This window comes from Dendrobium catenatum, unplaced genomic scaffold (assembly GCF_001605985.2).
Source record: "Dendrobium catenatum unplaced genomic scaffold, ASM160598v2 fragScaff_scaffold_306, whole genome shotgun sequence".
Classification (NCBI taxonomy): domain Eukaryota; kingdom Viridiplantae; phylum Streptophyta; class Magnoliopsida; order Asparagales; family Orchidaceae; genus Dendrobium; species Dendrobium catenatum.
The window spans coordinates 234,918-250,790 of record NW_021318768.1 but is presented as its reverse complement, the minus strand read 5'-3'; the positions used below and the strand labels follow the sequence as shown (position 1 = coordinate 250,790).

The following is a 15,873-nucleotide window of genomic DNA, read 5'->3' as shown; positions in this document are numbered from 1 at the left end:
AAGATGGAGAAGCCCTTACAAAATCACTTACACCCTTCCGCGATGTAGTTGAGGAACTGAATCCTTTTCCCCCTCCTAGTGAGTTAGAGAACTTAGAATCCTATTCACCCTACTGGTGAGATAAAGAACCTATGATCTTTTACCTTGAATACTTTTCCCCTTGATGCTTACCTCAAGATCAATGAAAACATAGAGGAACATAGGTAGAAGCTTCCTTAGAGAAAAACATGAAATCCCCTCACACTGCTTCTATCTCACTCACACCTTCTCCCCCACTTCATCACAAAACTCCATGATCTCTCAAGAAGATAAAGCTCTCACAAAGCTCTTCTAAAGAATTCTCTCAACACTATTGAGTTCAAAAAAAAATTCTTTGCTTTGCTTTAGAAGGATGCAAATAAATTGGATCTAAATTTCCTTGTGAAAATTTTAATATCTAGAAATTAAGTTTTGAAGTGGAACACATCATTATGAATGATATATCACCTAAGGAGGTAAAAATATCATTTCCTAATGTGTTCAGATAACAAAATTGTAAGTCTCGTACTAATTATGATAGCTAAATTCAAGGAAGAACTATATACGACCTCGAAGGATTAAAATGACATTTGATCAAGTATTTAGCCTTAATAATCTATATTAAGTATCATTAATTTCATATTCAAGGTTATGATATATATATATATATATATCTTTCCAAAGCATTTTTTGAGTTTAAAATAATTTAAATTAATTATTTATGACATACTAGATAATTTTTCATGCAGCTGTAAGAAAAATAAAATAAAAATGCATCTTCATATAACTTGAACAAGGTTTGAAATGAAGATACAACTCATCTTGATCTTTGTTTGAGAATTTTTACTACCAACTAAGAAACTTAGGATTCGATGTGATTATGAATTTACTTAATTAACATAAATGTCCTTAAAAAATAAAGACTCTGAAATGAAAAAGCTTCATGTCGAAGAGATGAATAAGCATACATGCGTTAAAAATAAAAAGATAAGAATACCGACTATAAAGTACATTAACAATGTGATAACTCTGAGAAATCTACGGGAGTTTGATCCGGAATTGATATTGAGTAAGCGCAGTTTCTCTACAGCACTGGCATAGTTGATCGATCGCGAGCTGTTGCTTCATCTGATTTGCGCTCTCGCGACACAGATTGGGGCCAGGTGAGCAGTCCATCGGCCTTCTTTAGATCTATTTCGAAACTTTTCGATCTTTCTTTTTCTTCTTCGGGAGTTTTTTTCTGTCCGTTTCGATTCATGATTTGTGCTTCTCGATCGTGACAAAATCTTTTATATAATTAGTCGATTTTGAAAGATTATTGGTTTTGCCAGTAGATTCCAAGGGTTTGGTGGGCATTGGTTTTACCTTTTTTTTTGCTTGAATTAGATTTTGTGAAGGGTAATAGGGTTCTGAGATTGAAAAAAGGATGCCAAGCGTTTTTTCTGTGTCCCCTGTTTGTAATCCATATAGCATTCTTGGTTTCAATTTTTTTGTGGTTTTTGCGCGCACAAAGATTGAGAAGGTATTTCCTTGCTTAATTGCAATAGTTGAAGATATCAGATTTCATTTTGTTTAGAGGCTGTTTGGCTGCAAGGGGATTTAAGTCGAATAGGATTTAACCATTCCTGTAAATCTGGATTAAGTAAATCAAAGTTAAATCCTAACAACAGTTTGGTATGATAGATGTTACATCTAATTAATGTTATATAAATTAATGAAATTGAAGATAAAATTGTGAATTTAGAGATTGTTGTTGATGTTAAGATTATTAACATTATAAATGATTATGATGTGCAAATATGTTTGGATATATGTTCAAAATTAAAATTTTAAAATGACTTAAAAGAATTGATACAAATGATACAAATTGAAAAAAATGGTTTTTATTGGAGAAGATTTAGGCTTCGTTTGAGATGATTTTTTTACTGTTTCTTAAAGCGGCTTTCTAGTACAAAATTAAAAAATTTGTACTAGAAAGCCGCTTTAAGAAGCAGCAAAAAGCCGTCCTAAACGAAGCATTAAATGAACATGTTGGTAGAGTGGTAAAAGATTTAAAAAATATTCGTGGTGGCTATGGATTCAAAGCGGCTAATTGAGGTGGTAGGACTATATTAGATTTTGTTCTAGCTTATGATTTTGTAATTGTTAATATTTTATTTCAGAAAAAGATGAGTATTTTATCATTTATAAGAATATATTTAGTAAAATTCAAATTGATTATTTTCTTTTAAGAAAAACTAGATCATTAGATTCTAAAAATTGTAAAGTTATTTCGAGTAAAAGTTTGTGTATATGACATTACTTATTAATTTTGGATTTTGAAATTGAGAGGAATATGAAAAATAAAATAAATTAATGTCCTAAGATTAGATGAGAGCATTTAAAAATATTAATAAAAATATTTTTAATAGTAAGATATATGATTTTAATATTTTGACTGTCAACTGTGCATGAGAAAGCTAATATTATTTTGGAAAAAAATAACTAATAATATTGTTTTTTTATTTTTGTACTTCAAAATTTTTTTAAAAAACAGTAAGAATACTATCACAAACGAAACTTTAATGCTCATTGATTTTCTAAACACACAAGTCGTCAAAAAGTTATCTCAAATAAAACATCAATTCTCCTTCTATTATTAGGGGTGTCAATTTTTGACACGACCAGAACCCGACTCGGATTTTACCCGGATCAACCCGAACCTGAAACGGGTCGGGTTCGGGTTCAACAAATCAATCTGTTTTAAAAATTGGGTCGGGTTCGGGTTGACCCAGCAACCCGAAATTGATCCGAAATTGACCTGAAAGTACACGAAAACTCATCTTTGACCCGAAAACCCGAGATTGACCTGTTTTTGACCGTTTTTGACCCGAAAAACCGAGATTGACCCGATTTTTGACCCGAAAACTAGTAATTTTGGATCATCCCCGGGTCATTTGTGTCGGGTCGGGTTCGGGTTGACCCGAATAGTTCCCGGTTCGACCCGAACCCGACCCGTTGAGCCAAATTGACACCCCTATCTATTATTATAGAAAATAATTGAAAGAACTTTTAGAAATCACAATAACAATGCTTGAGGAGATTGTTTCGAGTAAAAAAAAAAATTGTAGAAGATGCCACTAATAGAAATCTAAATCAGTGAATATAATCTTTTAGCATACGAAATACCATTGATTAAGTTATCATCACACACGGAAGCAATCAGAAGCAATCATCATAAATTAATTGATGCAGCACTCTTTTGTTTGTTCATAAAATAATATCCAATGCAGAATAAATTTATTAAAATTTTAGATTAGCATTAATTAAAAAAAACCCTAATTCTTGAAGCTGGAAGAAATAAGATCATGTTACCGACCTCATGTAATGGGAATAAGGTTTGATATTGTTTTTATCATATTTATAATTAATAGTAAATTATAAGAGTAATTTATTTTGATTGAATATTACTAATTTTAATTAAAAAAGTTTATCAATAATAATTAGATAAATTAAATCATATATTAATATCTCTATTAATTACTAATTAATAAATATTAACATAATAAAAAAATATTATTTAAACTTTAACTTCTAAATAAAGGCTGAAATATCAATTATAAGCTATACGATAGAAGAAAACTAAAAAATTAATATCTCAAAAAATTATTACTTATAATTAATTAATATTAATTCTCTTATTATCCGGTCAATAATTATTTTCTTAGATTAGATTAGATACTATTATTGTAGCCCTTAAAAAATACAAAAGAGTAGAGTAGAACGGAGTTGGGAAAGGGTAGGCGGTATTCCTGTGCCGCCATTGCCTATCTATTTCTATAATTTCTCCTCTTTGATCCTTGTCCATGCTCTTCCTCTTCATGTTGCCCTAGACCTGTCTAGGGTTTACTTCTCTCTTCCCCAATTCTTCCGCTTCGCCTGCTTCGCTTGAAGTAGAGTTTGAAAGAGTCGCTAGAGGAAGCGTGTTCGCCTCCTTCGACGACGTTGTTCCTGTAGGATTGGAAGTCACTACCGGATCTCGCGTGAAGGTAACGATCTTGCATCCTTTAGCGACGCCGGAGCTCGTCCTCGAAAATTCTTGGAAGGATTCACTCTAAATCCTGCTTAAAAGCCGCTCACAAACAGCTCCTCAGAGTGTTCAGATCCAGTGGAGGAAGATATTCCGATCTGTACTTGAATTCCTATAAAGTTTATTGGCAATGAAGTTATAAATTATGCTACTTATTAATTTCTGCAAAAAGTTCATTGTTTGTCTCATGGGCTGCAGCTGTGAGCTGGATTAATGATCAATGCAAAAATCACGTAAAGCTCTTCTGCAGAGAAGAGTTGCTTCCGGTGCTATTAGAATCTCGGGGAACAGGCATCTGTATATCAAGGCATCTCTGTTATTCCTTTTATGGGGTGTTATCTTTGTTCTCAGCTTCTTGATCAATCACGGAGATAGTTATATAGGTAAATTTAATGCTTCGGGTTAATTTACCTTTTTCTGCATATTTAATTTATCATGCTTCCTAATACTGCCATTCTGTATAACCTATTGAACAAAGTCACCTTGCTTTTTCCTGATAGCTTGGGGGTTAAGCAAATGCTTTGCTATACAACAGATCTATGTTTCAAAGTTCGCCTTGATCAATGAGGAGGGCTTAGGCTTAAATTTTCTCTCAAAAGTAGCTTGATTTGTGTTGTTTGGTTTTAATGTTTCAATACATGTAACACTTGCATCAAACAGCGTTGTGCCATTCTAAGCATCTAAATTCACAGAGTGAAGTGCTGTTCATTGGATATTCTTTCACAGTTCATCTTCATGCCTGTTGTTCCAATCTTAGTGCCTAAATATGGATCATGAAGCCCTCTTATGAGCAAACATTTTATACTATTCTCTATGTTTATTCTATTACCAGAAGAAATGCAAGAAGAAAAAAAAAAATCTTGCTCTCATTTTTTATGCTTAAAGGCAATCCATCATTATTCCTTTCTTTATGTTGTCTTCCTTACCTCATTTGATGAACTCTTTGTGAACTAATTCATGGCAGATTGTGATATGAATTGTCCTCTATTTGAGCACCCTCCTTCATTTATGAACTTAGTTTCTCATGGGGTCTATGCATGATTATGGAAAACATTAGAAAGTGATGTTTTAATTTTCACTTTCTATGTCAAAGTTAATGATCACATCTAATGGATTTATGTTATATAAAATTAATCTTAATTTCAAATTATTTTCAACCAAATGATAGAACCTAGCAAATGTATAATCGTTTTCTAACATGTGTTGTCTATTTACAAGTAAACAAATGTTCCTCTACATGCTTATGGTTTGTCTAGTTTAGCACATATGTTGAATTTCTTAAACATTAACACCATGAAATTTCCAGAGTTGTCTTTTAAGTAGGTCTGCTTGCTAACTAAATTTTAGAGTGAAGAGAATACTGAAAGTCCATATAAGTTGTTAGACATAAAGCAATTGTCCCAAGGCTAACCAAGAGGGGGTGAATTGGTAATTTAAAATTTTTTTTGGTATATTAGAAAACCGTTCTTATAATTTTAAGCACAATAAAAGTTTTATCAAATTAAAATTTTCAACCACAAAAATAAAAACGAGGTAAATAAAAATAAAAGAACACAGAAATTTATAGTGGTTCGGTCCAACTAGACCTACGTACACTCCCTGAAGACTCTCTCTTCAGATATTGCACTATTACCAAAGTGACTCTCTTTTTGCTCACACAGCAAGACGAATAAGCTTGTACAATTAACCTCTCTTCTACCAATCCTCGGTGCGGTAGAGAACCATCGTCCTTTCACACCATCCTGATGTCGGCAGAGAATCGTCATCCTTTCACACCCTCCTAGTGTCAGGAAGAAAAGCATCGTCCTTTCACACCCTCTTGGAGTCGATAGAGAACCATTGTCTTTTCACACATTCTCGGTGTTGGCAGAGAATTGAATATTCTCCAAAGATTTTCTCTCGAGCGACTTCAAAGAAGGAAGAGAATTGACAAAACTTACAAAGAGATCCTCACCTTTGGGCAACCTTGTGAACCCTTCACAAATTCAACTTGCAAGATATCTTTCCATACTCTCAAACACTCTCCCCAAAGCACTCTCACACTTGCTCTCCAAGAAAAAAATGAAGAAGCATACGTTCACAGTTAGTTTTTAGGACCTTATATATGAAAGACATGAAAAATCGTCCATAAAACTGAAAATTTCAATTTGACCGTCCATGATCGTACAGTACGACTGCACATCATGCGTACGATCAATATAAAATTCGTTCGTATGATCCTGTACGAATCAATTTCATACTCTGATTGACCTGTGTACGAATTGACATCGTACAGTACGATCAGTTCAAAATTGAACAGATTCATCAGGTACGATTGTGTACAAACTGATTTTGTGCACTGTAAGTCGTCTATACGAATCCAAAATTGTACAGTACGATCTGTGTTAATTGAATTATGCTTCGTTTGGTATGAAAATGGTCGAGTCCATTTCGTATTGTGGAAGTCGTTTGTATGAACCAAAGTTCGCACAGTACGAATAGTTCAAAAAATTCACCTATTCGTATGGAAAAAAATGGTCAAATCCATTTCGTACTAAGGAAGCGTCTGTACGAACCCAAGTTCGTACAATACGAACAGTTCAAAAAATTCACTTGTTCGTATGGACGAAAGATAAACACAAATTTCGTACTCTGGACATCGTCTGTACGAATGTAACTTTGTACAGTACGAATAGTACTTAGGAAATTTTCAAGCGTGGTTCAATTAACTGCTTTTTGGAGGAACAATCAGATTAAATCATCTCGTACGATCCAAAATCGTATAGCACGATTAGTTTTAAAAAATTACAAATTTTTACACTCCCCCATTGTGTGTGTGCACGACTGCACGGTTACCCAATTATAATTACATTCTCTCATACTCAAGAAAAATATAAAAGTACAAACTTCAAATACAATAAACTTTAATCTAATCTTTCTTGAAGTTTTTAATAGTCTGAAATATGATTTTCCTGAAACATTAATACACACAAACAACAAAAGCAAAATTTTCAATATATATTAGGAGAAACAGTAATCAACATAATAAGATTTTGAAATCATCAAAAACACATGATATAAAAACATAGTTGTGAAAATTAAGTTGCAACATTCTCCCCCTTTTTGATGATGACAAAATAATTATTGTTTGAGTTAACATTTAATACAAATTTTCTCCTTAGTTCCCCTTAAATAAATGACCAATTTAAATTAAGGGGTTCCCATGAAGATAAAAAAAAAAAACACACACAAACAACAACTACTAAAAACAAAACAACTACTAAAATGAAAAACTACTCGAACAATAACTTGAACAGAAACACACGAACACCAACTCGAACAAAAACACGAAGAATATTCAAACATTCAAAATATACATATATCACATCACATAACATCACACATTCATAGTACACCAAATAATTATACACATTCATAATACAAAAAATAATATTATGTCTCTCTCTTTTGACTACAATAAAAAGGGAAGAACATCTTGAAATGAAATATTTTTAGAGATAAATCAAAAGAGTTGAAAAAAGAAAATGATTTTAAATCAATTGTAAATACAATATTAATTTCGTAAACGTAAAAGAAAATTTTCAAAATTTTAAATAAAAAAACAGCTAAGATAAGAAAATTCAACCAAGTTCATTGTTTATGTTAGACAAATTAAATAAAAATAATTATTATAAAAATGACAAAATGAAGATTAGTTAAGTTCAAATTCAATATTGAATATGATTGCTAATTAGATGAATTTAGATTAGAGATTGGATGATAAAGGAAAGAACACTATAAATGCTTTCAATTGACGACATTGCGTATCTTTTCTAATATTAATGACACACTTTGTGCATCTTTTTTATTTGGGTTAATTTTATGCCTCTTTCCACTTTGTGAACCATTGCGCATTTTTTCTATGTTTGCACGCTTTATGCATTTTTTATTTTTATTTTTTGGATCTTTCCAATATCAGTAATCTAAATTCAAATCCACTAATAACAAAAATAAATATATTGAAAAAGAAAATAAAAATAATAAGACATCAATCTTGCAACAATTATAGTTTAGATATTTTTGTTTATAAGAACATGAAATTGATCTCCTTGTCTACACCAGTCATAATTTAATTTAAATTTTTGAAAGATTAAATTTGGTAAGGAAATTAATTTGTAGAGCAAAGTAATTGATAATCCATTTCACTTATCAACTACAAAAGATTTTTCATTAAATACACAAACATTTCAAGAATTAAAAATTAATACATGATAACAAAGCATATCACATTTCATTGATTTTTCAAACACATACAAAAATAATATTAACACAAGAAAACACTAACATATGAAAATACTGAAATCAAAAGAAATACATCTAAAAAACAAACACAGATAGTCATAAGCAACAACAACATAGAAGTACATCTAGAAATCAGAGGGGCCTTCATCTGGAGGAGGTGGTGGATTGAACATTGAAAAGTAACTATTCATCATAGCTGCATTCGTGTTGACCGTGTCAAATTGACCACGGATCCAACCCATATCTTCATAATATCTTGCATCCTGCTGATTTAAGTGATTCTCAATGATCAAAGCGTTGATCACAATGAGTTTCCAATCTATCGAAGCGCTGGTCCATTTCCTGGTAGAAATTCTGGTTAGATGCAGGTGCTAGAATAGGAGCTTCCCCTTTTTCCTCTGAATCATCAATCTCAAAACTCTGATCCCACCCAATCCGAAAGGAGGTATCAGTAAAGTAAATAGGTAGTTCAATAGGAGGATCAAGATTGATAATATTATACTTCTTTTCTAGGATGTAGGCAACTAGATGTCCTAAAGCCACATTTTTCTTTCTCTTATGATGTGGAAGTCCAATTTAAAAAAGATTGTAGATATAATCCATAATAAGTTGGGCTTCATCAAAAGGCTTTTCAGTCATTATCAAATAAGTGACTGTGGACAAAAGTGGAGTCATGTTTATGCGATCATCAGCTTTTGGAATAATCGAGGTTCTCAAAACGTGCTGGATGATCTCGACATTTTGATGGAGAGTGTAAACTCGAGACAAATGACCCACTTGAATGTTAGGGGGGAAAAAACGCGATTAATATCAATAGAGCATAAGATTACTTTATCAAATATGAATTTTAATGGAAGACCATTATATTAGGAAATTGACCATTATGATTAAGAAAATTATTAGATTAATGAATTATACCACCATAATATGGCAATGTATAATATTAGGTTAAAATGCTAAATATTAGACCTTAGGCTTAAATATAATAAACACTTTGTTTACTCTTAACTTATAATCTGTTTCATTAAAAGCATGATTTTCAGGTCATCTAGAGGTATATTTGGCCTAAATGAAGGTTACGTTTATTTTCCTATAGATCAATCTTGAATGTTGTAGATTCTTTTATACACAACATTACCTCTTGTAATGTTACTCTAGTCAAAATAATAAAAAATGGTCAAGTAATTGAACCAACAAAATAGCATATCACACAAATAGCTCACATTATTTTGTCCCTCTGTAACTTTGTGAAAGCACAATAGGTGTGTCTCATTGTGCTATGAGCTTTAACTAAAGTTTGAAATTATGCAATCTAATATTGAGGTGTTTTCGTTTTGCGAGCTAAAGTGTAAGCCTAAAGGTATTTTGAAGTGTAAGCCTCGGATTTAAATCATTAAATTAATTAAATATATAAAATAATAATATATTAATATCAAAGTAAGATGCTATAGTAAGTTCATAAAAAAATCAAATAGGAACCATTAAAAGTAATACAACTCTTAATTCAACATAAACTCTTTCAATTCATTTAACTGTAGTAGTTTTTTTTCTCATGCATCTCTCTGATTATAATTCATCTCTTTTACTGCCTAATAATTAATTGTAAATAATGAGGATTGAAATTATATGCTTTTTTATTATGATTCAATCTTTTATATTAACCTATTTTTTATTTTATCCACTTTCTTGATTGATGAAAAAATAGTTAAAAAATATATTTTATTTTGTTACCCTCAATTTTTATTTTTGATTATGGCAGCTACATGGAGGCACTAAATAAAAAGTCTTTCCTACTCTTGGTTCAACATAAATAAGTAATCTAATTTCATAATATATGAATTCAAAAGTATCCTCCACACTCATCTCTTAGAGTCTTGATTAGAATAATCATTGTAGTTAAATTTTTTTCCCTTTCCTTCTTTATCCTTTGTTACATCAATATCCTCCCAATCTTTCTTCAATCTCAGTCATGTTCCTCTTTCTTAATCACTAAACATCACTAAGATCTTTAATTAAATTTTTAAACAATGATTGTATTTATGATTCCAATTTCAATACATAAAATGTAGGGGTTGGTGTGAGGGTCCTACGGTGTGTGACTATGAGTTTGAGACCATATGATTTTTTTCATGTTCGATTTGATTTAGGTAACATAAATATGATTAATTATATATCTAAAGTTTTTATATTAAATTTTTTAAAAATTGTTTAAACCCTAATCTTTTAGGCTTACACTTCTTCAAAATTATGGTGAGGCGTGTCTCACCCATATTGAATCATACACTTACTGGCAATCATGAGGCATGTGCTCATTGCCTTTTTTAAAAGAAGTGCTCTTAGACATGCATCTAATTGTGTAATTTTAAATCATGACTATAACCATGGTTTAAAATTGCGCAATATGAGGCCCGCCTTTGCGCAATTCCAGTAAAAAACGCCTCAATGCTTACGCCTCGAGTTTTTTTATGAGGCTTGCGCCTCAACTTGGTTGAGGCCCGCATTGAGGCCAGCCTCGCCTCACTGGCATGAGGCTTACGCCTCACGCTATATATATTAAAACTTACATAAATCTTGAAGTAAATGTCCGACATTGGACTCTATAGGAGAGGAGGAAGGGGAGAGAGTAGTTCACCATAATAATGATTCAAATGAAGAACCCCTTATTGATGACAGTGCTGATGACTTATGAGTTCTTATGTGATATGTTATTGCTATTTATTTTTGGAAATCGGAATTATATGTTAATGAAAAGAATACTGGGATTTCAGAAAGATAGAATTTTGAGTTGAACAATATTTCACGTTGTCTTATTATTTAGATACTTTTATTTCACTTCATATCTTATGTTTTTTTATGTTTTATATTATTCACTCATTAGAATATAACAAATTTATCATTTTATGTTCACGCAATCTTTTGATTTTGAGGCTTACGCCTCAAAACGCCTTGAGGCTTACGCTTCGCCTCACGAATGAAAAACGCCTCAATACCCGAATACGCAATTTTAAATATTAACTATAACAATTTTGCGCTATTCACATGTATGTTATAATGCTTGCAATATACTAGTCATGGAGTCGGCATTGGAGTTGCATGTGGAGATGCAAGTGATGTGATCAACTGATGAGTGGATTTTGAAGATGCACGAAGCAATGCACCTGATGGGAGCAGTTAAGGAGCTATCACTAAACTTACGTGAAGCTATGCAAGCAAAATGCTTGGCTAGGGAAACAAAGTTGCAATTGTCGATGAGGGCAACAAAGTTGCATGTGGAGATGTTGACAATATGATATTTTGATCTATTGTGGACCAATATAAGGTGATGCAAATGATGTGACCAGCTAAAGAGCAAACATGAAAACTGTATACAGAAGTGTTGGTGGGAAGATCTTAACGGGAAAAGACACTTTTGGTTGTGGTGGTATGGTGAAAGCCTTGGTGAGGTTGTAAGTTAGTTAGGGTTAATTTTTAGGATGGTATGAAGGGTTGATCGGGACCAGTAAAGATTAATGAATTATTTTTATTTGAAGTCTGTTAGACCGAGTTTATTATGGTGCATGCGGAAATCAAATCCAAGATCTTAACAACAACTTTTAAGCACTTACCAGCCTGACTAGTTTGATAAGTTTAGAAATAAAAGACAAGTAAATTGCATTATTGCATTACTATCCCAGAAAGTAGTTCAACGCACATTTTGTCTTCCAACAAAAAGAAGTATTGTAGAATAGAAACCCAAGAAGAGGAGAAGCTACAGTATCCTAACGAACATGGGATTAGATGATGGCCATTTTGGTAGTTATTTAGATTGCCTCATTTTGTGTACCAAATGATATATCAATTACTATATTTTGTTAAATAACAGCAAACTAAGCATGCACTATGTTATTTAGACATTGAACCAAACAGCTCACTGAAAGCAATTCTCTACAAAGTTACTTCATAAGGAAGGGTATTTTCTAATGTTCGAATGATGCCATGCTGACATGAAATCATGAATAATGTTACTTTGGATTACCTTTTTTATGTAGTGGGGGTTGTGCGGAGCGCAGAACTTGCATTGTGTGAACCCCTTAGTTATAATACTGACAAAGTTTTTCTTAAAACATGTCCAGATGTCCTCGGCAAGGTGGTTGATGAGTCTGATGGGCATGTAGTTGCTTCAGAATCTAGTTCAGATTCCAAGTCCGATGGTTCTTTGGAAGTACTAGAAGTAACTTCTAATAACGATATCCAGGAAATCCCTTTTTCTGGATCTCAAACTGTCAAGAAGACCCAAGAAGTTTATGTTGGAGGTAAAATTGCATCAAGCGATCCATCATCTCCTAGAAAAGAACCTGCAATTAAAGAAATCTCCAATCTGAATGGTAAGACTGATTGGGTAAGTCCTTCACAAAAGAATGGCAGAATTGCTCGGGTTGCTCCTCCAGGGTTAGATGAGTTTAAAAACAAAGCATTCATTGCCAAAGAAAGCTCCATCTCAAGCCAGCCAAACACTATTTTCCATCGAGTTGAACCCAGTGGAAAAGAGTACAATTATGCAGCTGCTACGAAGGGTGCAAAGGTTCTGGCCTTCAATAAGGAGGCTAAAGGTGCTTCAAATATATTAGATAAAGATGCAGATAGGTATCTTCGTAATCCATGCTCAGCAGAGGAGAAATATGTTGTAATAGAGCTATCAGAGGAAACTTTAGTGGACAGTTTGGAGATTGCAAACTTTGAGCATTACTCTTCCAACTTGAAAGATTTTGAACTGTCCAGCAGTTTGGTTTATCCAACAGATAATTGGGTCAAACTTGGCAATTTCACTGCTCAAAATGTCAAGCATACTCAGAGATTCGTTCTTCCTGAGCCCAAGTGGGCAAGATACCTGAAATTTAACCTGCTAAGTCATTACGGATCAGAATTCTATTGCACGTTGAGTGTTGTACAAGTTTATGGTGTGGATGCAGTTGAGAGAATGCTGGAAGATTGGATACCTGTTGAGAACAAAAAACTGGAACCTGAAGAACCAAATGTTGAAAAGATTTCAATTCAAGAATCAAGTGATGGGGATGATATGCACAGTGAACCTCTTACAGAGATTGAATATGAATCAAAGAGTGAAAGCCCCAGGGCAAAGCCAGAGGTATCAAAAACTAATGTACTAGATTCAGTTGAGAACAGACCATCACAAGTTGGAAGGATGCCGGGAGATACCGTTCTTAAAATACTTATGCAGAAAGTTCAATCATTTGATGTGAACTTCTCTATCTTAGAACGGTATATAGAGGAACTAAATAGCAGATATGGACACATCTTTAAAGAATTGGATGAAGATATAGCCGCAAAGAATTCTCTTTTGGAGAAAAACAGATTAGAACTTGATAATCTTCAGAAAAACATTGATATTTTTGTATGTAAATCCAATGCGACTAAGTTTTGTTCATGCTATCTTTAATGATTAGTCACTTATTTAATTTTGTTGGTATGGCAGGCTAGTAAGATTGAAGATCTCCTCTCATGGAAGTTTGCAGTTTCATTGCAGTTTGAGAAGTTAGTCAAAGAGAACGATGTTCTCAGGTCAGACTTACGCTTGGCCTTTTCATTAGCTTTCGTGGATGTAAAATTGCACTAACTAAACAGTCAGTTGGAGGAAAATTATAGAATAATATTCGTTATTGAATATAAAGTTGTAGTCAGGCATACTATTCGTTATAGAATAAGATACTACAAATTTTGGTTGGCTTAGCTTAGTATTCAACTTCATTTAATTCATTTTCTTTGTGTAGATCAAATTTTTATGTAGTCTGATGGATTTAATGGTAGGTAGAACTTGTTTTAGTTATAATTTCTTAGTTGGTAAGCACGACTACTTTCCTGTTGGCAACTCACCAGTTTCTTGGTTGGATTCTTTGATTTTCTTCATAAATGGCTGCATATCATCATTAACCTTATTGCAAGTTGGTTTGGCTTTATATATTTTATTTAATTCTTCATTCATTTTTATTGAGTATTACCTGAGATTTTAACTCAATTTTGCTTTTTCATTGTTCGCACAACGTCTAGTAATGTTCTTCTAGCCTTTTTTTTTTTCTTTTAATTCTTCCAATTGAACTCTTTCACATCTTAATGGTACATCTTCTATCCTTTTGTTACATGTTCCTAAGCCACCTAATATCTTTTGTAAATATTAATCTTACTGTTTTTCCAATATAACTAATCTTAAGCTAATCCTTTGTAATTTTACTACCTACTCATCTTAATCATTTTATTTTGTCACACTCAATTTGGCTACTAATTACTTTTTATTCCTCAATACTTGATATTTTTCTAAAGTTTTTAGATATTATATTTTCACAGAATTCTCCTGAGATAATTTTCATTTAACTGGATAAAATTTACCTCCAATCTTCTTAACCTCACAAATTTACCCCCAAGAAGTTATGTTCTCACTTGTATCTCCAAAGTTTTGCTTAATAAATAACAATACTTCTTCTATGCTTGCAGATTTGTTTTTTAATATTTAACTGTTCCTTAAGTAGCGTTTAACTTAAAAAGAAAATATTTAAGGCCCATATATTTCTTCTTATTTTCCGATTTGTTACAGCTTTAGTCATACTTAATCATGAACTTCCCGTAGAATTAAGAAATGTTATACCTGCATATTTAACATTATAATTGTTAACTCTCCTTTCTGAAAACTGATTTTATGCGCATAATTTGCAGATCAGAGATCGAAATAAGTCGGAACCACCAGGCCCATGTGGAGAATAAGGGTGCTGTTGTTCTATTAATAAGTTTTATCTTTGGATGTATAGCAACGAGTAAGTTATTCATAAACATGCTCATTTTTGTTTGTAGAATGCATGATTCTGACAAATTTTGTAGAACGAGTTCTGCTTGGCTTGTCTTGCTATTTTGCAGCAGCGTAATAATCTTTATCCTCATTATATGACTTTCAGATGTATCAAGTAAGTTGTTTGTCGAATCTTCGGAATAATTATCAATTTATCATATAATAATATGAGAGTTTTCATTGTCTTCTGGACGTAATTTTTGGCCTGTAATTTTCTGAATGAATCTGTTTTGTTAGGCTAATGATGTCTTTTCTGCAAACCTTTCGATCTGCTTTTGGCTCAAAGCTAACATTTTTTTCCTTGTTTGGGTTGGCTGTGGTCCTTTTAAGTCAGTTTGTTCCAATGCAAGCCTTATGTAACTGATTGAAGCTTAAATTAATGTGTGAGTTTACTATGATTTTAATTTTTAGTTTTGTTTGCAAAGACTCGGGCTTCATTTGGGACGGCTTTTTTAATGCTTCTTAAAACAACTTTCCAGTAACAAATTTTAACTTGAAAGATGCTTTAAGAAGCAGGAAAAAAGCCGCCCCAAACAAAGCCTCAGGTCATTTGAGTTAAAACATTTTGTTTGAGCTGCACGAATTTTATTTTTTGCTGCTGCTAATAATAATAATAATAATAATAGTATTAGTATTATTATTACTTTGCTAGAATTCCTCTATCTGCCTG

General features: G+C 32.4%; 1 protein-coding gene across 3 annotated transcripts; it reads left to right on the top strand.

The window, feature by feature from the left end:
* The first annotated feature begins 997 nt into the window (after positions 1 to 997).
* Positions 998 to 15,400, top strand: LOC110115725 (SUN domain-containing protein 4). Of its 3 annotated transcripts, none has more exons than XM_020849055.2 (5): positions 998 to 1,181; positions 4,286 to 4,470; positions 12,481 to 13,760; positions 13,842 to 13,927; positions 15,074 to 15,400. In XM_020849055.2, exons 2-5 carry the CDS (start codon positions 4,308 to 4,310, stop codon positions 15,300 to 15,302), a joined length of 1,758 nt encoding a protein of 585 aa, XP_020704714.1. In that variant the 5' UTR covers positions 998 to 1,181; positions 4,286 to 4,307; the 3' UTR covers positions 15,303 to 15,400. The 3 variants fall into 3 exon arrangements, with proteins under 3 accessions (XP_020704714.1, XP_020704713.1, XP_020704711.1); XM_020849054.2 differs by lacking the exon at positions 998 to 1,181 and adding an exon at positions 3,762 to 4,046; XM_020849052.2 differs by lacking the exon at positions 998 to 1,181 and adding an exon at positions 3,762 to 4,187.
* The last annotated feature ends 473 nt before the right edge of the window (positions 15,401 to 15,873 follow it).

Coding starts and splice junctions, on each gene's coding strand:
- LOC110115725 (XM_020849055.2), top strand. CDS start 4,308: ATGCAAAAATCACGTAAAGCTCTTCTGCAGAGAAGAGTTGCTTCCGGT. Junction 13,761..13,841: donor AGAAAAACATTGATATTTTT/GTATGTAAATCC, acceptor TTGGTATGGCAG/GCTAGTAAGATTGAAGATCT. Junction 13,928..15,073: donor AAAGAGAACGATGTTCTCAG/GTCAGACTTACG, acceptor CATAATTTGCAG/ATCAGAGATCGAAATAAGTC.